We start from the raw sequence: 20,411 nt of genomic DNA, 5'->3' as shown, positions 1-20,411 counted from the left end.
AACATCCTCGTAAACCTAGGAAATAGGTGCAGGAGGAGGCCATTCGGCCCTTCGAGCCAGCACCGCCATTCAATGTGATCATGACTGATCGTCCCCAATCAATAACCCGTTCCTGCCTCTCCCCATATACCTTGACTCCACTAGCCCCTAGAGCTCTATCTGACTCTAATCTAAAATCTAACTATCTAAAAATAAAAGTTATTTGGTAAAAATCTTCTCCTCATGTTCAGAATTATAATTTATTAACACAAACGGTTCCCCCGCAATGTTGATTACACTGCGAGTCGGGCCAGGTTACTGAAATGGATGAAAAAAAGGCCCACGTTCCGCTCCGTTGCGTACTACACGTCAGCCCATTGCATTTAGAAGGAGTGGTCTATCTTGCTCCGCTATAGGAGCTTTGGACAAAAGTGCTGGAGAATCTCAGCGGGTGCGGCAGCATCTATGGATCGAAGGAAATGGGCAACGTTTCGGGCCGAAACCCTTCTTCAGACGCGCACTTCTTCTTCTCCTCTGTGCACTTACTTTCCAGCTGCAATGATGCAGTGTCCATCTCGGCTGTGCTGAGAGTATGTGACAGACGTTGCGCTGCAGGCTGTGGCTATGGCAACGGCAACCATGGCAGGAAGTGACGCCAGAGCACGTGGACGTGCGACGCGGCGGAGGGCGCGAGCCGGGACCGTTGAACGGCCGCCGGCGGTGCCCGGCCCCGGCACAGCCCAGCTCAACCCAACCCAACCCAGCTCAACACTACCCAGCCCAGCACTGCCCAGCCCAGCTCAACACTACCCAGCCCAGCACTGCCCAGCCCAGCCCAGCACCACCTGGCCCTACACTGCTCGGCGCAGCCCAGTATCACCTGGACTGCCCGGTCCTCCACTTCCCAGTCCTCCACTTCCCGGTCCTGCACCGCCCCTGCACTACTCGGCCCCGGTCTGCCTGGTACTGCACTGCAATCCGACTCAGCTCAGCACTGCCCCCAGCCTATGTTTATGCGTCAGATATCCAGCATCATCAGACGGCAAGGTAAGCTGGCCGGCCACTGGCTTTCTCTCTGACTTTGAGCATTTATAACGAGCGTGTAGGACGTAACTTCCCATGCTGTGTGTCACACAGAAGACACACACACAACATGCTGGAGTAACTCAGCGGGTCTGGCAGCGTCTCTGGAGAGAATCAACGGGTCGAGAGTTCTTCAGACTGAGAGTCGGGTGGGTGATGTTGAGAGATGTAGAACAAATGAATGAAAGATATGCAAGTAAAAGTAACGACGATCAGGGAAACAATCTATTTATTGTTGGCGTGGGTTAGGTGAAAACAAGTTTTTTTGACAATGAGTAGGAAAGAACTGCTGACGCGCTGAGTTACTTCAGCAGTTTGTCTGTACAGACGATGAAATGTACCGTTTCCTTGATCATCGTTGTTTTTTTTCGCATATCTTTCATTCATTTGTTCTGTTTCACCGTCTATATCTCTCGTTTCCCTTTCCACTGCCTCTCAGTCGGAAGAAGGATCCCGACCCGAAATGTCACCTATCCACATTCTCCAGAGTTGCTGTCTGAGTTAATTTTGCTCGGCAAACCACACCGTTGTTTTAAACCTGGAGTATGTACTTGCATTACAGTGCTTTCACAATGCCTTGCTGATGTCTGACACTCATATCTGAGTGATCAAGAAATTGACGTGACGCACACGTACCTTTCACACTTCAGTTGAAGATAGACACAAAAAGCTGGAGAAACTCAACGGGACAGGGTGCATCTCTGGAGAGAAGGAATGTGTGACATTTTGGGTTGAGACCATTCTCACTTCAATGTTACTGTTAAATTGTGCCATGAATGAGTGACGGGAGGCTGGGTGATCCGATACAGGTCATCCTCATGTTACAGCAGGATTCTGTTGATGTGAAGAAAGGAAGAGTTGCAATGCTGGTTTACAGAAAAGAGCACAACATGCTGGAGTAAGTCAACGAGATTGGCAACATCTGAAGAAGGGTCAAGATGTCCTGAGAGCATGTTCTCCAGTGAGCAGCATACCTCACCCTCTGAGTTACTCCAGCACTTTGTGTCCTTTTCCGCTCCTAATGATCTATCCCTAACCTGAGCAATTCGCAAATCGGTAACGTGGCCAAATGTTCTTGTGTGGCAGAAGACGCCTCTAGTTGCATGACAGCTGACATCCATCCCGCTGGGTCTCCCAATTGCTTGTTTGGGCTGTATATCAGCTGTATTTAAGAAGGTCCGCAAGGAGAAGTCGGCTATCTACAGGCTGGTGTGCCTTGCATCGGTGGTTGGAAAGTTACTCCTTGGCTTTCTCCAAGGGAAATCGTGTTCTGCAAACTTATTTGCATGATTTTTAGATTAGATTAGATTAGATTCAACTTTATTGTCATTGTGCAGAGTACAAGTACAGAGATAATGAAATGCTTTTTTCACCATACAGCCATACGAATAAAAAATAATAACACAGAACACGATAGTCTATAACATAAACACCCCCACAGCGGTATCAAACTGCAGGAGATGCAACACCTGTCCCTATACCTCCTCCCTTGACTTTATCCACGGACCCTGACAGACCTTTCAGGTTAGGCAGAGGTTCACCTGCACCTCCTCCAACTTCATCTGTATCTGCTGTTCCAGGTGTGGACTTCTATATATTGGCGAGATCAATGGGGCAATCATTTCGCTGAACACTTTCGCTCAGTCTGCCTTGGCCTATGTGATCTCCCGGCTGCCTAACACTTTAACTCTCCATTCCCACACTGACCTTTCTGGCCTGAGCCTTCTCCATTGTCAGAGTGAGGCCAAACGCAAATTGTTATAACAGCACCTAATATTTTGCTTGGGCAACTGACAACCCAGCCGTATGAATATTGATTTCTCTAACTTCAAGTAACACTCGCATCCCCTTTCTCCCCCACTGGAGTTGTCGTACTAGTTTCATTATCATCCTGTTGAGTTTCACCATCTGTATAACTCGTTATCACAGCCAACAATGGATCATTGTGGGCTTTACCTTTCCTTGATCATCGTTACTTTTTGCATATCTTTCATTCATTTGTTCTATATCACCATCTATATCTCTTGTTTCCCTTTCCCTTAACTCTCAGTCTGAAGAAGAGTATCCACCTAGAATGTCATGTATTTTCTCGAGATGCTGCCTGACCCGCTGAGTTACTCCAGTTTTTTGTGTCTTTCTTTGCTTACTTTTACTATGTATCTTGTTTAGACAAGGAGTCAAAATTTTAAACCACAATCCAGTGAGGTCTCAGCAAGTCTGCATGTAATTGCTGTAAGGCACCCTTACTCCTATGCTTTTCCACTTTTAATAAAATGCAACAAATCATTTGGTTTCTTAACCACTTGCAGCTCTCCCATTTGTGCTTCCAGGACACTTTGGATGTTGTAATTATCCGCTTTTATTCTTCTAAGCCTCTGGATACAAACTTTGCTTGTTTAGTCCTATGTAGAGCGACCCAATATTCAAGGTATTAGTCTCGTAAACTGTATCTAAACTGATTACAATGCATCAGAAATCTTCCTCAGGGCCAGATGGTCTGTATCCCAGGGTACTCAAGGAGGTGGCTCTAGAAATAGTGGACGCATTGATGATCATTTTCCAATGTTCTATAAATTCTGGATCAGTTCCTGTGGATTGGAGGGTAGCTCCCTCCTTTTCAAGAAAGAAGGGCGAGAGAAAGCAGGGAATTATAGGCCAGTTAGCTTGACATCAGTGATGGGGAAGATGCTGGTGTCGATTATCAAAGATGTAATAACGGTGCATTTGGATGGCAGTAACAGGTCCAAGTCAGCATGGATTTACGAAGGGGAAATCAAGCTTAACATCATCTGGAATTTTTGGGGATGTAACAAGAAAAATGGACAAGGGATAGCCAGTGGATGTCGTGTACCTGGACTTTCAGAAAGCCTTTGAGGTCCTACACAGGACATTAGTGGGCAAAATTAGAGCACATGGTATTGGGGGTAGGGTATTGACATGGATAGAAAATTGGTTGGCAGACAGGAAACAAAGAGTAGGAATTAATGGGGTCCTTTCAGAATGGCAGGCAGTGGGGTGCCGCAAGACTCGGTGCTGGGAGTGCAGCTATTTACAATATACATTAATGATTTAGATGAAGGAATTAAAAGTAACATTAGCAAATTTGCAGATGACACAAAGTTGGGTGGCAGTGTGAACTGTGAAGAGGATGCAGGGTGACTTGGATAGATTAGGTGAATGGGCAGATGCAGTATTATGTGGATAAATGTGAGGTTATCCACTTTGGTGGCAAGAACGGGAAGGCAGATTATTATCTGAATGGTGTCAGGTTAGGTAAAGGGGAAGTAAAACGGGACCTGGGTGTCCTAGTACATCAAAAGTGAAGAAAGCTAATGGCATGTTGGCCTTCATAACGCGAGGAGTTGAGTATAGGAGCAAAGAGGTCCTTCTGCAATTATTAAGGGATTGGACACATTAGATGCAGGTAATATGTTCCCGATGTTGGGGGAGTCCAGAACTAGGGACCACAGTTTAAGAAAAGGGATAGGCCATTTAGAACTGAGAGGAGGAAAAACTTCTTTACACAGAGAGTTGTGAATTTGGGGAATTCTCTGCCTCAGAAGGCAGTGGAGGCCGAATCACTGGATGCATTAAAAATAGAGTTAGATAGAGCTCTTAGGGCTAGCGGAATCAAAGGGTATGGGGAGAAGGCAGGAACGGGGTACTGACTGCGGATGATCAGCCATGATCATATTGAATGACGGTGCAGGCTCGAAGGGCCGAATGGCCTACTCCTGCACCTATTCTCTATGTTTCTATGAATGGCGGAGCTGGCTTGAAGGGCCGAATGGCCTACTCCTGCACCTATTGGCTGTATCTATGTATCTAATAAGGAGACAAAACTATACTTTATCATGGATGTGATCTCACTAATGCTCTTTCAAACTGACGCCTGACACTAATCACCTGAAACAGATGCTCCATTCTGAGGGGTGGGGGTAAATTACTAGGGGGACAGAAAAAAGTTAAAGGCTGTTCCCAAAGACTTTCCAAAATTTCCCCGACTCCTGAGGACCTCTGTCCCGTGACCGCTCAAGTTGAGAGGGTGCATTTGGGATGGTCAAGGTCAAGTATTGGGAGCTTGCAGAGGGCTTGAAAGAGCAGCGGATGGAGTACGCCATCTCACCTGTTTCTGCCACCACCTTCTCTATCTGTGGTTCCCGCATTAACCTCAGAACCCAAAATATTTGCGAGAAAGAAAGCAAGTCATTCCCAATCCTGAGGCTTTGCGTAAGATGCAAGAAGATATAATTTATTTCCCCCAGCAATAAACACCATTCTGTTAGATTTAGGAAAATACAAAATGTTGGAGTAACTTAGTAGGTCAGGTAGCAACTGAGGAGGAAATGAATAGGTAACTTTTTGTGTCGGGACCCTTCTTCAGATAATCAGTGTGAAGCAGGTTAAGATCATACGATCATAAGTGATGGCAGTATTAGGCCATTCGGCTCATCAACTCAACTCCGCCATTCAATCATGGCAAATCTATCTCTTCTTCCTAACCTCATTCTCCTGCCTTCTCCCCATAACCTTTGACACCCATGCATTAAGCTTGTGTGGAACGAAAGGACAGGCAACGTTTGGGTCGGGAAGCCTGTTCATTGCCTCCACAGATGCTGCCCGACCTGCTGGGTTCCTCCAGCACTTTGTGTTTTGCTCAAGATTTCAGCATCTGCAGTTCCTTGTTTCTCCAGGTTAAGTTTGTATTTTACTGCATGTAGTCATTTCCTGTTTTGACCTTTCTAGACCACATTGGTTGAGGACTGGGCTTTGTGGTATACTAATCTGATGTTGTGGGTCATATGATGGACCAACACTGACATACTTCAGTGTGAGCTGGTTGAATCCAAGCCGGTTCCTGTATGTGAGGAGTAAGGATGTGTTGAGGAGTGTAATTTGTATGTTGTCTTCAGTCTGCAAGACCTGACACACTGAAGAAAATTGTCAGGTAACGCACGAGTTGTGCCAAGGAAAGAATTGGTAGCATGCATTATCTAGACACCAGAGTTTTGAATAAAATGATGTTGCATGTTGGTTTTGATGTTTACCTTTTATTTGCAGTGGCATATTGTTCTGATGTTTATGCTTCCAGTGCACCAAGGTATAGTATGTATCGCTGAGGATGGTTGCAGTGTACCTTCCTTATTATAACATTGAGAGCATGCCTGTGCATTTTAAATTTGAGGACTTGAATGGTGCTTAGTTTAATCAGTGGCTCAAGATCAGTTAAAGTCTGAGGCACGCTGATAATATAAATTGATGTGCTGTCGTAAGTGAATGCTTTCGGATGAGATGTTATGTCATCTCTGGGGAAAAAAAGATAAAGTGCTGGAGTAACTCCGCAGGTCATTGCAGCATCTTTGGAGAACATTGATCTTGAGTTGGACTGACCCAAAACTTCTTGTTCTCCAAAAATGCTGCCTAACCTGCTGAGTTGCTCCAGCAATTTATCTTTATTTGTAAACCAGTTTGTGCTGTTCCTTGTCTCATCTAATGTCGCAGAACTCGCAAACTCGCAGAACTGGGTCTCTGCGCATTCCTCTGCAATTGGATCCTTGACTTCCTCATTCACAGACCACAGTCTGTTCATATTGGTGGAAATGTGTCAGCCTCGATACCAATCAGCACGGGAGATTAATGCAATAGCAAGGAGAGACATTAGCTTGGATGCTGTAGAATTTGGATGGGTGGAACTGCAAAATAGCCAAGGGCAGAAAATGCTTGTTGGAGTTGTATACAGACTATCAAACAGCAGTAAGGAGGTTGGGGAAAGCATCAAACTGGAAATTAGGGTTGCGTTTAGCAAAAGTACAGCAGTTATCATGGGTGACTTTAATCTACATATAGATTAGGCCAACCAAATTGGTAACAGTGCTGAGGAGGAGGATTTCCTGGAGTGTATACGGGATGATTTTCTAAGCCAATATGTCGAGGAACCAACTAGAGGGCAGGCCATCCTAGACTGGGTATAGTGTTATGAGGAAGGATTAGTTAGCAATCTTGCTGTGCAGAGCCCCTTGGGCAACAGTGACCATAATATGGTGGAATTTTGCATTAAGATGGAGAGTGACACGGTTAATTCAGAGACTAGGGTCCTGAACTTAAAGAAAGGGGACTTTGATGGTGTGAGACGGGAATTGGCTAGGATAGACTGGTAAATGATACTTAAAGGGTTGACGGTGAAGATGCAATGGCAAAGATTTAAAGATTGCATGGATGAATTACAACAATTGTCCATCCCCGTCTGGCATAAAAATGAAATGGGGAAGGCGGCTCAACCGTGGCTAACGAGGGAAATTAGGGATAGTGTTAAATCCAAGGAAAAGGCATAAAATTGGCCAGACGAAGCAGCAAACCGGAGGACTGCAAGAAATGTAAATTCAACAAAGGGGTTAATTAAGAGGGGGGAAATAGAGCATGAAAGAAAGCTTGCGGGGAATATAAAAACTGACTGAAAAAACTTTTTTTAGTGTCAGAAACAGGTGAATCTATAATTGGTAACAAGGAAATGGCAGACCACTTTGGTCTGAAAGTAAGCATGCAGGTAGAGCAGGCAGTGTAGAAAACAAATGGCATGATGGCCTTCATAGCGAGAGGATTTGAGAATGGGAGCAAGGAGGGCTAACTGCAGTTATACAGGGCCCTGATGAGACCACACCTTGTTTGCAGTTTTGGTCTCCTAATTTGAGGAAGGACATTCCTGCTATTGACGGTGTGCAGCATAGGTGTTTACTAGGTTAATTCCCAGGATGGCGGGACTGACATATGATGAAATAATGGATCGGCTGGGCTTATATTCACTGGAATTTAGAAAGATGAGAATAGATTTTATAGAAACATGTAAAATTCTTAAGGGATTGGACAGGCTAGATGCAGATTCTGATTTTGGGGGAGTCCAGAACCAGGGGTCACAGTTTAGGAATAAGGGAAAGGCCATTTAGGACTGAGACGAGGAAAAACCTTTTCACCCAGAGAGTTGTGAATCTGTTGAATTCTCTGCCACAGTAGGCAGTGGAGACCAATTCACTGGATGTATTCATAAGTGAGTTAGATATAGCTCTTAGGGCTTGGGGATATGGGGAGAAAGCAGGAACAGGGTATTGATTTTAGATAATCAGCCATGATCATATTGCTGGATCGAAGGACCGAATGGTTTACTCTTGCACCTATTTTCTATGTTTCGAACCTATGCATAAACTTCTAAATATGTAGTTTGCTTCTGAATATTTGTTACCAGTGGTTTGATCGATGAAAATCAGCAGACACTCAATTCCTAGTCATTTTGATATCTGCAATCCAATTGTTCTTGGGAGGAGTAAACAATGGGATCTTCTCATGGGGGTAATGATGCTGTGGAATGGTTCAAAGGATTAGCTTGTGTAGATAGAGTTTCAAGCATACTTAATTCAAAACTATTTTGGGCTCAACATTGCAAAGGGTGCATTGCTAACAACGTACTATAGATTCATTACATGAGTGATCCAAATTAAATTAAATTTGCTCGTGATGGAATATATTTATTGCAGAAGGATTGCTTCCAATTGAGACGAGCCCACTGATGGTTGTATGAAGTTTAATAATTTACCAAATTATCAGTATTAGTGACAAGACACAGGGAAACAGCAGCCTGCCTTGGCATTTACAGCTGAAAGATTTGAGGGTTAGTTTTCTAGCAGAACCGTGCGAGTGTGTTTCTTCAGATTTCCATAATTCCAAACATAGAGATGTATTTCATCCGTGCTGGCAAACTACTGATTGCAGGGAGCTGCATTACAAAAATGATACCTTTCCAAACAACACTAGCCAAATGTAAGTGTCCTTTTTATTGTATTTGCTTGATAGAAATGTAGAGGGACAATGCTGCTCTAAAGCAGAAGACAAACAACGTTGGATTTGGAAGCAAGCCTGAACGCAGTTTGCTGGAGTTTATGTTTAACTTTGACTACAGAGTTTCTTCAGAAGATGTTAAGTGGTGAATAGTTGGTTATCTTGTGCTTTTCTAGTGTTGATTGGGGACATTGTGAAATGTTGTTGGTTTGATGCTGGAAGCGAACAAATGAGTGCAGAGAACATAAACTGACTACGTTAATTTGCTGTGCGAATGCTGACGAGGAGTTCTCTCATACTAAAATGGTGCTGATTAGGAATATAACATTTTGCATAGCTGTTTGGTACTTCTAAGCATAGTCATTCAGAGAGCACTCCAGGTGTCTGGATTACACGGCTGGTGCTGAAGACACCTTGCCTGTGCATATGGCATGATATCGATGGGCAAAGTAAGCTTAACTGATATGCCATCTGTCAATTTAATATTCACTCCCTAAGAGGTGGAATATAATCTACAATAAGTACGGCAGCAAGCATGTAAAGCTTCTTTGAAAACGTCTTTCACCAAGAAAGGGATGCGGTGTCAACAAATTCACACATCTTGTCCTGGAGATATCTATGCTGCTCAATGAAAGTACTGCACTTCCCTTTGTAACAGCACACATTTGGAGTACTTTCCCCGTACCAACTGCACTTGTTTACGGTCAAGAGTCAAGAGTGTTTTATTGTCATACGTCCTGAAACGGAACAATTTCTTACTTGCAGAACAGATATGTAAGCATAATTTGTAAACACCATAATATACAACAAACAAAAGTTCTGTGTGTGTGTGGGGGGGGGGGGGGGGGGGGGGGGGGGGGGGGGGGGGGGGGGGGGGGGGGGGGGGGGGGGGGGGGGGGGGGGGGGGGGGGGGGGGGGGGGGGGGGGGGGGGGGGGGGGGGGGGGGGAGGGTTACAAACAAAAAACAACCATAGTGCAAACACAAAAATAATGCCCCCAAGTCCACCCGGGGAGCCGAAGACCAAGGAAGCGCCTGGTGGGCCTTACTTGCCTGCCAGAGAACAGGGATTCACCTGGCGTGGATGGAGGAACTGCGCCGCAAACCGGAACCCGCCCGGAAGGCTCATCAAACTCACCACAGACCGGGGACTAGCCCACTGTCGTCTGGGAACCTACCTGGAAGGCTCGACTCGTCCGCCCAGAGTAGAAGGAGTCAGACGAAGGGCCGGTAAGTGGACCGGCTGCGGGAAGTAGTACAGTTCCTCGGCAGTGGAGTGGGACGCTGGAGGCCCTGCAACAGCCTCTGGCTAACTCCACTGGTCCGGGCCAGTGTCCCGTCAGTCCAGGGCTGTCGGTTAAACCCGGTGGGACAGGTAGAGTTGAGCTGGAGTTAGCGCTTCTTTCCTCGCTGGCAGGAAGCCTGGGCTGCCACTGACAAATCCCATGATTCCTTGCGTTTTTCGGAATACCGAACTGGCTTATACCACAAGTGGGGTCTAACAAGTGTTTTGTAAAATTACAACATAACTTTCCAACTCTTCCATGACCCATAAAGGCAAGCAGGCTATCTGCTTCTTCACTACCCTATCACCCTGTGTGGCATTTTTCAGGGAACTAGGGGCTTGGATTTGTCAGTCTCTGTTCTTTAGGATTCCTTGGTGCCCTACTATTTGCTATATATCTTACTCCTATTTGACTACCCTGAATGTATCGCCTTGTACTAGTCAGGGTTAAGTTCCATATGCCAATGATCTATCCAACCTTCCATTTGATGATATCCATCCTCTCTGCCTTCAACTACTCCCTTGCAAAACTACTGACATGTCTGGCGTTTGGCTTGGTTTCAGGTCCACCTACCAGGCTTGGGCAGGGTACCTGGCTCAGTCAGTTCCTCTCCAGGGCTGGGCACAGTTTTTGCTGTCAGCTCACTTCCTGGTGGATTGAGCTGGCATCTAATAAGTGCCATTCTGTACTATAAACGTCTAATTGTGTTTAATTTGCCTATAATCTTTTATTTCATTTAATCCTTGAAACTTCTTCAATCTTGACAGCCCATCACTGTAAACTCCTGCTGCTCTACACTGTTCATGCAAAACGAAGTCAAATGTTCTTAACTTTTCAATCCTTATTTAATGTACTGAATTGCAATGGAACGTGAGTTTGTACTGAACTAAAAATGCAGCATTAGATCTTGGAGCTTTGGTGACATGCTTATGAAATTATACTAGATTAAGGCAATCTGATTTTGGCAGCTTGTTGCTTTAATTAGATACAGTCGTTGTAAGTGAAGGTTCAGAAGGCCACTTTGTCATGAACAGCTGTCTGGTTAATGTTCATAATTGTGCATATATACTTCCTGCTTAAATAGCAAATTAGCCCTGCTGTTGTCTTCACATTGACTAATTTATATGTGCAGGCATAATTTGAAAATCTCAAAGCTTTATAACATCGGATGGTCAAAGTCTTTCTAATTTGATGATACTTAATTAGTCTTCCATTTTGATTGCATTGAGAGTGAGTATGAAAATACTGTTGACATTTTTACTTGTTCCTAATATATCTTTGAAAATGGAATAAAGCTCATTAGTCAACAAGCTGGTTGGATATTTGGGAATCACACTTTTTTCCTGTAATGTTCCAGTCTTCTGAGGAAGTAGAGACATTGGTTTACTTTCTTAGCCGTAGCTTCAATGTGGTTTGCCCAGGGCCAAAGAGAGGGGGGGAGAGTGGTGAGGGGGGGGGGAGGGTAAGAGTGGGGAAGAGGGGGAGAAGGGTAGGGGGGTGTGGTGGAAGAGGCAGAGATGGCTAAGGGGGAGAGGTGGGGGGGTAGAGGGGGGGGGGGAGAGGGGTGGGGGTTGGGGGTGGGAGGAGAGGAGGGAGAGGGGAGAGGGGTGAGGGGAGAGGGGAGAGGGGGAAGGGAGGGGAGGAGGGGTGAGAGAGGGGGGGGGGAAAAAAGAGGATGGGGGAGGGGGGAGAGAGAGGGGAGGAGAGGATGGAGGGGAGGGGAGAGGGAGAGGGGGAAGATTGTGGAGGGAGGGGTAGGTGGGGAGAGAAGGGGAAGAGTGGAGGGAGTGGGAGAGAGGGGGAAGAGTGGGGAGGGAGAGGGTAGCGAGGGGGGGAGAGAGGGTGGGGGGGGATGGGGGAGGGGTGGGGGGAGATAAGTGGAAGCATGTGGGGGAGTGGTGGAAGAGAGCGAGAGGAGGGGGGGGGGGGGGAGGGGGGGGGGGGGGGGGGGGGGGGGGGGGGGGGGGGGGGGGAGGGGGGGGGCTGGGGGGGGGGGGGGGGGGGGGGGGGGGGGGGGGGGGGGGGGTGGGGGGGGGAGGTCCCTTGGGTGGGGGAGGGGGGTTGGGGGGGAGGGGGAGGGGCGGGAGGGTGGGTGGGAGTGGGAAGGCAACAAGAAGGAGAGAGGGGGGGAGAGGGGTGGGGGAGAGAGGGGAAAGAGTGGGGAGGGAGAGTGGAAGGGGGAGGGGTAGGGGCAGTCCATCTATTCCCCATACCCTATCACCCCAATCCTCTTTCTCTATTCCCACACGTGATCACTAGCTTAGACACAGGCTGCGGGGGGGGGCTGGGGCTAGTGCAAAGGCATATGTAAATGAGATCCATTCCGATTGGATATCTGTGAGGGATGGCATTGTGACATCACACGATGGAATGTTCACCAACATTCTATGGGTGAGAGCTGGTTTTATTTTACATCTTGAAATTTTTGGTAGTGGGGGGAAAGATTTTATTTAAAATGTGTACACAAACATGACGAAATTTAATGAGAAGTGGATTTGAGAATGTAAAAGTGAAATCTACCGAAATGGAAAAAATCTCGGAGTTTCAGCGTGTGGTCTTGGCGGACCAAGGAATCAAACGGCAAAAATCTAATCTGAAAAAATATCTGAAAATGGAATCTGACGCGCGTGCGCACACACACACGCACGCACGCACGCACACACACACAGTTTTAATAGATAGATAGATAGATAGATAGATAGATAGATAGATAGATAGATAGATCAATAGATATTGGATAAGATGTTGTGCAGCATAGAGGATGTGGATGATTGGGTGTGAAGTGGTGGGTGTAGAAAGGCCCAGTCTTTGCAGACTGAGGTCAGGCTGTGAGTGGGTGTGAAGTGTTGGTTGGGGTGGGAAATGGTCCAGACGTTTCATACTGGAGCCTTGCCTTAAGTAGGTGTGAAGTGGTGAATGGGAAGGAGAGGGTGCAGGATCCATTATTTGTAGACTGGGGTCTGGCTGTGTTGGTTGGGGAGGGGCGGAGGGGGTACCAGGGTTATGTTCCTGATTTTCAAACCTGCAGTAAAACTCATTCGGGTCGTTGGTAAGCTGACGATTGTCCAAAGAGCGGGGGGCTTTCCTCTTGTAGCTGATAATTTCTTGCAAACCCTTCCAGACTGAAGAAGAGTCACTAGCTGAGAACTTGCTCCTCAACTTCTCAGAGTACCTTTCCTTGGCAGCTCTGATTCCTCTCCTCAGCTTGTACTTGGCCTGCCTGTAGAGGTCTGCATCCCCGCTCCTGTGGGCCTCCTCTTTAGACCGTCAGAGTTCAGTGTCCGTATACTCATCGAGGCTTGTGGTTGCTTCCCTGAACACATTCCAAACCGTGCAGTCAATGCAGGATTGTAGGTTCTCAATGCCCTCGCTTGTCCACCTTTTCGTTGTTTTGACCACAGACTTTGCAGCTTTTAGTTTCTGCCTGTAGGTCGGAATAAGGTGAACTAGACAATGATGAGAGAGACCCAGACCCGCCCGGGGAACAGAGCGATATGCGTTCTTGATTGACGTGTAACAGTGATCCAGTGTTCTCTCCCCTCTGGTGGGGCAGGAAACATGAAGTCTGTAATTTGGAAGGTTACCGCTGAGGTTAGCTTTGTTAACGTCCCCCAAAACAATGACCATGGAGTCCGGGAAGTTACTCTCTACCCTCATTACCTGGTCAGCGAGTTGCGTTTGCGCCTCACGTACGCAGGCATGGGGAGGGGGGATGTAAACTCCAGCGAGAATAACGGAGTTAAATTCCCTCGGAGAGTAGAAGGGTTTACAGTTTACATCGTCGGTGTCAGCAGCAGCAAGCAGCAGTTGCCTTTGCATTTATTGACTTGGAGAATAACCTTTCAGCCCCCATTTAAGGTAGGTTGGTTGAGATTAATAGATCCTTCTTCCAATTTAGATGGCAAAAGTAATTTAGCATTAAAAAAAATTGTGATTGTTCCGAGGCTATATTTTACTCGAATCATACAGCGCAGAAACAGACTGTTTGGACCACAGAATCAAGCATCCATTTACAGTAATCCAATTTAATTCTTCCCATATTCTTATCAACTGCAACCCCTCCCTCCAATACTTATTCTGTTTGCCTATGGTCCAGGAGCAGTTACAATAGCTGATTTAATTGACATCTGCTCCCTCTTATAATATGGACGGAAGCCCATACCTGTCTGAGGTAGAAACTTCACAGAGACAGCACCAGATATCAGAATTGAATCCAGGATGCTGGGGTTGTGAGTCGGCAGTTCTACCATTTGCACCATTGCGCATGTTGCACCATTTTGATTGATTTTTTAAAAGATGCTTCAAGGCTTTTGTGCCCTCGTTGTGCTTGCAACTCCATATAGTAGAAGGCAGCAGACTAACCACCTGCCGTTTTTGTTTTTAAATCTTTCAACCTATTCAATAGTTTAGAAATTAACTCCATCTGAACGCTGGATTAATACTACTTTGTATTCATTGTTCAGAACACACATCTTGTGGCCAGTTGTGATTGAGGGAGCAGGAATCTTGTCTGAGTGGAGCCACCAGATCTTTAGGTTCTTGCTGTGTTTTGAAGCTAGTTTTTGATATTGGGAAGGGCAAACTGTCAATCCTTGTGCACTGCAGCCACTGGAAACTGATATTTGAGATCTGCTTCCAATTATTATTGAAATGCCATGTGAAGTATTTTCATCCAGGTGAGGGAGCCATAATGATCGAGTAACATAATTTACACACAGAACAATAATTCCCTACCTCCCTTTAGTTTCTAATTCGAGTCATTTCATTGATGTCAGTTTTGGCAACAAGCTGTGCACTTGCACTCCTGTCAAACTTGAGTTTAAAAGAAAGCGATTACCATATTAAATTATAAAGTTTCCTTCTCTACCCAAGCACCTTAAAACTTCATGAATTAACAGCGATTTTCAGTAGGGCCATGATTTCTCATTGTGGGCGAGGCGGATGTTAGTGTGTGTGAGAGAAATTAATGCTTCTCTTTAGTTAGTAAACAAAAACACCTAAAAATGATTAAAAATTGCTGTATGTCTACAGATATAGAGACGGACCTATTAGCTTCTTCAATGCAGATCACTAACATTGATCTCCATTATAATCTAATTTAAGGACAGCTGGGCTAGCAGTGACCTTTGTGTTTTGTATTTGATGAATTATTCAACAATTTTAATGATCTGATTTTTAATTTCTTTGGTCAAATATTCCAGAAATCAAAAATGTTTTTGATTTCTGGAATATTCGACCAAAGAAATTAAGCTTAAATTTGGAATAGAACAGTCCAAAGTGGATCAGAATTATTTGCTTAGCATGGATTCTGAACGGATTGTTGTACCGGGGAAATCTCGTATGAATTTTGCCGAGTCTGGATAAAGAAAAAGCAGTGGGTATGGAAAACATAAAGGTAATCAATATAGATAATCAACAATGGGGTTTGTGGAGGAAAGTAGTGTTGAGCTAAACAAATCAGCCAATATTTTTATTGAATAGTAGTGTAGGCATTAGAGTTATCAATGGACTCCAATCTGTAATGCACTTGTGTAACCAGAGGAATTCAAATCTATTGATAATACATAAGACATTTTGGAGAAGATTGGGAAGGCATAGGCATTTATCACAGTGCTGAACGGGTTTCACTATTAATTGGCAGCTCCAACTTCCTGTGCCTTTTAATGGGGAAAAATAACATATAAATCAGATGGTAAAAAAATATGAATGAGATGGAACATGTCTGAAGTGGCATGGAGTGGTCTAAATACAGCAGCAAGTTCTGGATATCTATAACTTGCAGTTCATATGTTTGTCTAATGGCTTCAAATGATAGCAAGGTTTTGTTTTTATTGCATTCTTGGTTCTCTTTAGTCAGTTCATCTGGTTGTATTTGAGTTTGGGTTTTGATGCTCTATGTCTATCTAACATTTTATATATAAAAACAAATTTGTGTTTATTTGTCGATAGAAGCAAAATGACTGCTTTCTAAATTTAATGTTCTGTTCTAGTCATTCATTCAGTCTCTTAATGTAAAGCAGAGGTTGGAGGTTTTTTTTGGGAACATTAATTATTTGCATTTGTGCTCTGAAATCCCAGTATACCAAAGTATTCCAGAATCGAGTATAGCATTCAGGAGGAAACTTACTAAGAATAGAACCTTTTTTCATAATCATATGGTTAATCTACAAGTATAAAACTTGTTCAACATGAGTTGCAATTAAATTTAGAGTAACAACGAATTGATCATAGAGATATAAGGAGATACATCATACCATGGTTTAAGTGGAATGAACCTTCTGCTGGGATTAGCCAATTACCTTCTGGATTTAGATTTGTCCACGTGAATGGCTTGAGCATAATTATTTTAGTCTAGTGAAGTGCTACGCTACCACCTGAACTCAGTGCTGCTGGCGCTTAGAGAAGTTGAACTGAAAGCAGGAGGCTGTGATTCATCAGGAACTGAGCACCAAGTTAAAACGGTAAGCAAACTGCATCCGTGGATAGAGAGCAGCCCTTTGCAGGGAGTGGGTTGTCTACTTGAACATTCTTTAATGTTCACTTTTGCATGGATACAGAGTATTAAATGTTTAAAATTCTAGCCACTTTGAAAATAATTTACTTTATTAATAGGGTTTGTCTTTCAGTCCATTTTATTTATAGCAGTAGATTAATTCCCTTCCGCAAGGATCACAGAATTGAGTTCTTCAGCAATACCATTTAAAAATAATTATTATATATTTATTGTATCCTTTGTATTGCATCCTGTATCTGTGCTCCATGGGCGGTTTGATTGGATTCATGTAGTCTTTGACTGGTTTGCACACAAACAAAAGATTTTCACTGTACCTTGGTACATGTAGCAATATGAATGAATGAATACGTTTATGAATGAAAGAATGAATAAGCTTATTGGCCAAGTATGTACAATACAAGGAATTTGCCTTGGTGCTCCGCTCGCAAGTAACACGACATACAGTAAACAATTAAGAATAAAACATAAAAAATTAAGACATTACGAATAAAACATTATAGTTTAAACATGTGAATGAAATAAAATACCAGAGCAAAAGGAGGCTACAGTTTTGGTTATTGAACAGAGCAACTACTCGTGGAAAAAAAGCTGCATTTATGACTGGCCGTGGCAGCTTTGACAGTCCGGAGTCGCCTTCCAGAGGGAAGTGCTTCAAAGAGTTTGTGGCCAGGGTGAGAGGGGTCAGAGATGATCTAACAACCTTCTCAACTGATCGAACGATTCGCTGCAGCCTCGGGATGTCGTGCTTGGTGGCTGAGCCAAACCAGACCATGATGGAGAAGATGAGGACAGACTCTACGATGGCAGTACAGAATTGGACCATCAATAAAAAACTGAACTAAACTAAATTGTTTGTGGTCTTGGTGAATAGTGCAGCTTTAGCGTAAATTGAAAGTGAACATACAAAAGTCTTCTCTTGACATTGACATTTCCTATTCATCTTCCTTAAATTTGTAATTTTGACAACAGGAATCAAGCATGTTTAATTGTCAAATGCGCTGGTGCCAGAATGATTAAATTCTTTCCTGCTACAGGCACATTAAATCTAATAAACAAACGAATAATTGTATATTAAATGTTCCATTATTCGAAGTAAACCTAACCTTGGACGCGGTACAACCTTAATTGTGCAAGGTCTGTAGTCGTTCCGTGCTGTTGTATGGTTGTGGGTAGGGTTATGTAGGGTGGTTCAGGAGCCTGGAGTAAACCAAAAATTTCAGTGAAAATCAGAAATGATTAATATTGGTATTTGGAAATAAAAACAAGAAAATGCTGGAAAGAAGGCCGTGGAAAACATTCAGGTTGAAGGTCTATTTTATTTTGTTAAGTTGTTATTGTTTAGTGAATGGGTTCGAATCGGTTCTATCTAACTTAGTGAAGCGTTCCTGACTGGTGCAACATTGGCCAAAATTTAGTTCTAAACTCAAATCTCCGTGCACCAAAGACTAATATGCTACATGTGCATGATAATCTTTTGTGTTTCGGAACTCCAAGCCGCTGAGAGTGTTCTTCTGTTCTGACGCCGGAGTTCCATCATCCTGGCGAGAGGGCCTGAAACATCGGGCCGCCGTAGCGGCGTGACTGCGAAGGCGCCAATCGGCCCAGACCACGGGTGAACATCGAGGAAGTGGACTGAACTTTGCTGCCTTCCCTCACAGTGGGAAATGTTGACCCCGCTGTGGGGGGATGTTTTTTTAATGTTAAATTCTATAATGTTGTGTTTATTTTATTTGTGTGCTGCAATGGCAACTCAAACTGCACCAATTGGTGTATGTGACAATAAATGTCCTTTGTCCTTTTGACAAGAGAATCTAGATCCCTTTGGAATCCCCCGTCCTTTTTGATAAGTCTGTTTTTTTATTCCAACTACAAAATGCATGGCCGTGCACTCTCTGCGTTATACTTAATTGCCAAGATTTTGCAAAATCAGTCTATTCAAATCCTGTTCTAGAGCCCAAATATCTTCATGCATGCACACGTACCTCTGTGTTGTCAAGAAAATAATGTAGTGGTTTACTTTATGCATGTTTTTTTTGTCTTAAAAAGAACTCAATGTAAAATATTAGACATAGCAGGAAAATAGAGTTTGAAGCTAACAACCTAGATTCGTGCAATCAGAATTGTTCTAGTGTAGTAGAAAGCTGGAATCTGACGGAGCACTCCAATCAGACCTTGGGCAAGTGAGAAAAATAATGAATATAGAACATTGAGCAACATAGCACAGGAATAGTCTCTTTGGCCCACCATGACTGCACCAACCATGGTATCAATCTAACTCATTTCCTGCACATAATCTATATGCCTCAACTTACTGCCTCTTATGTTCACCTGGGTCTTAAATGTTCCCATCATGTCTGCCAATACCCATTGTTGGGTATTCTAGGCATCAATGACTTGCTATCCCCAAAAACCCTTTCAAGTAATTTCCATACCACTGGTATAGGGGCTCACTGGCCAAAAATGTCCTAGATTATCCCTGTTGCCTTTCTTAAACATAGGGACAACATCGGCTATTCTCCATTCTGCTCAGACTCGTCTGTGGATAAAGAGGATACAAAGATCCCTGTCAAGGCCAATCAATCTCCTATCTATCCCTCCCTTAGTATCCTGGAGAGATCTCATCAGGCGCAGGGGACCTATGCTCTTGTCCCACTTAGGAAACCTGAATGGAAACCTCTGGAGACTTTGCGCCCCACCCAAGGTTTCCGTGCGGTTCCCGGAGGATCCCAGAGGTTTTTGTCATCGTCCTACCTGCTTCCACTACCTGCAACCACCTGCAACCTCCGGGAACCGCACGGAAACCTTGGGTGTTGCTCAATGTTCTATGTTCATTATTCATTCAACAGTTTCTGTTGATCGAACCTGCAGTAGAACTCGTTCAGCTGACATAGACTCGAATTTGCTGATTTTTTTGTTTTGCTTGTAAATTAAGACACTATGTCTTTGTTGAAGTACCTAAACAAACCAGCTCTAGAGGAAGTAGTTCATTTCTGAAGGAAAGTGAAACGAACAGGACTCGAGAGGAGGTATGTTGATTAGGTAATGCTGGGGGGTTGCTTTGGATAAGGAAATTGAACCTCGGTTTGAGAAGCTTGTCATCACAGGAGTACAGGAACATCCTAGTCATTGATTTTTTTGTTTTTTTTTGTTTATTTTATTAGAAGTTAATACAGTACAAAACAGTACAGTGGAACCTAATTTTAGGTGCCAACTATGTCATACTGTAATCCATTCTATGTACAACCTCTAGTTTTATGTAATGAAAAGGAAGTAAGCAAGACAAGAAAAAGAAAACAATAGAAAGAGGGAAAAGTGGTAAAATAGATGGTAGAGAGTAGAAAAACGTGAAGTGTGTATATAAAAAAAAAAATAAAAAGTGGAAAGTAGAAATAGAAGAGAAGGCCCCTTAAAAGAGATTTTTTCAAATCTCTATTCGGAGATATAGATCTATCCACGTCATGAACTGAAATCAGCAATCTTTACGGTACCGCTGCATCACATGATTCCAAAAAGTCGATGAAAGGAGACCAACTCCCTAAGAATTGGTCATATTTATCTATTAGTCGGAGTCTCATTTCTTCAAGGTGTGCTATGTCCATCATATTCCTAATCCACATTTTAACAGTTGGTATGGTTGTATTTTTCCAAAATTTAAGTATCAATTTCTTTCCAATTATTAACCCATAGTTAAAAAAAACATTTTGGTCTTTATTTAAATTGGTAT

At 43.9% G+C, this 20,411-nt stretch overlaps 1 protein-coding gene across 3 annotated transcripts in view; it reads left to right on the top strand.

Moving 5' to 3' along the window:
- Positions 1-738: 738 nt before the first annotated feature.
- The window catches only part of LOC129714194 (guanylate kinase-like), a 47,850-nt gene continuing 28,177 nt past the window's right edge, over positions 739-20,411 (top strand). For 2 of the 3 annotated variants that reach the window (XM_055663716.1, XM_055663724.1), the window contains exon 1: positions 778-1,026. In XM_055663716.1, the coding sequence (XP_055519691.1) occupies positions 987-1,026 (40 nt within the window). In that variant the 5' untranslated portion in view covers positions 778-986. Of the gene's footprint in view, positions 1,027-20,411 lie in introns of all 3 variants that reach the window. The other variant, XM_055663732.1, reaches the window with a different exon arrangement.

The sequence above is a fragment of the Leucoraja erinacea genome, chromosome 2, assembly GCF_028641065.1.
Source record: "Leucoraja erinacea ecotype New England chromosome 2, Leri_hhj_1, whole genome shotgun sequence".
Taxonomy (NCBI): Eukaryota; Metazoa; Chordata; class Chondrichthyes; order Rajiformes; family Rajidae; genus Leucoraja; species Leucoraja erinaceus.
This window is presented reverse-complemented; position numbering and strand designations above follow the sequence as displayed.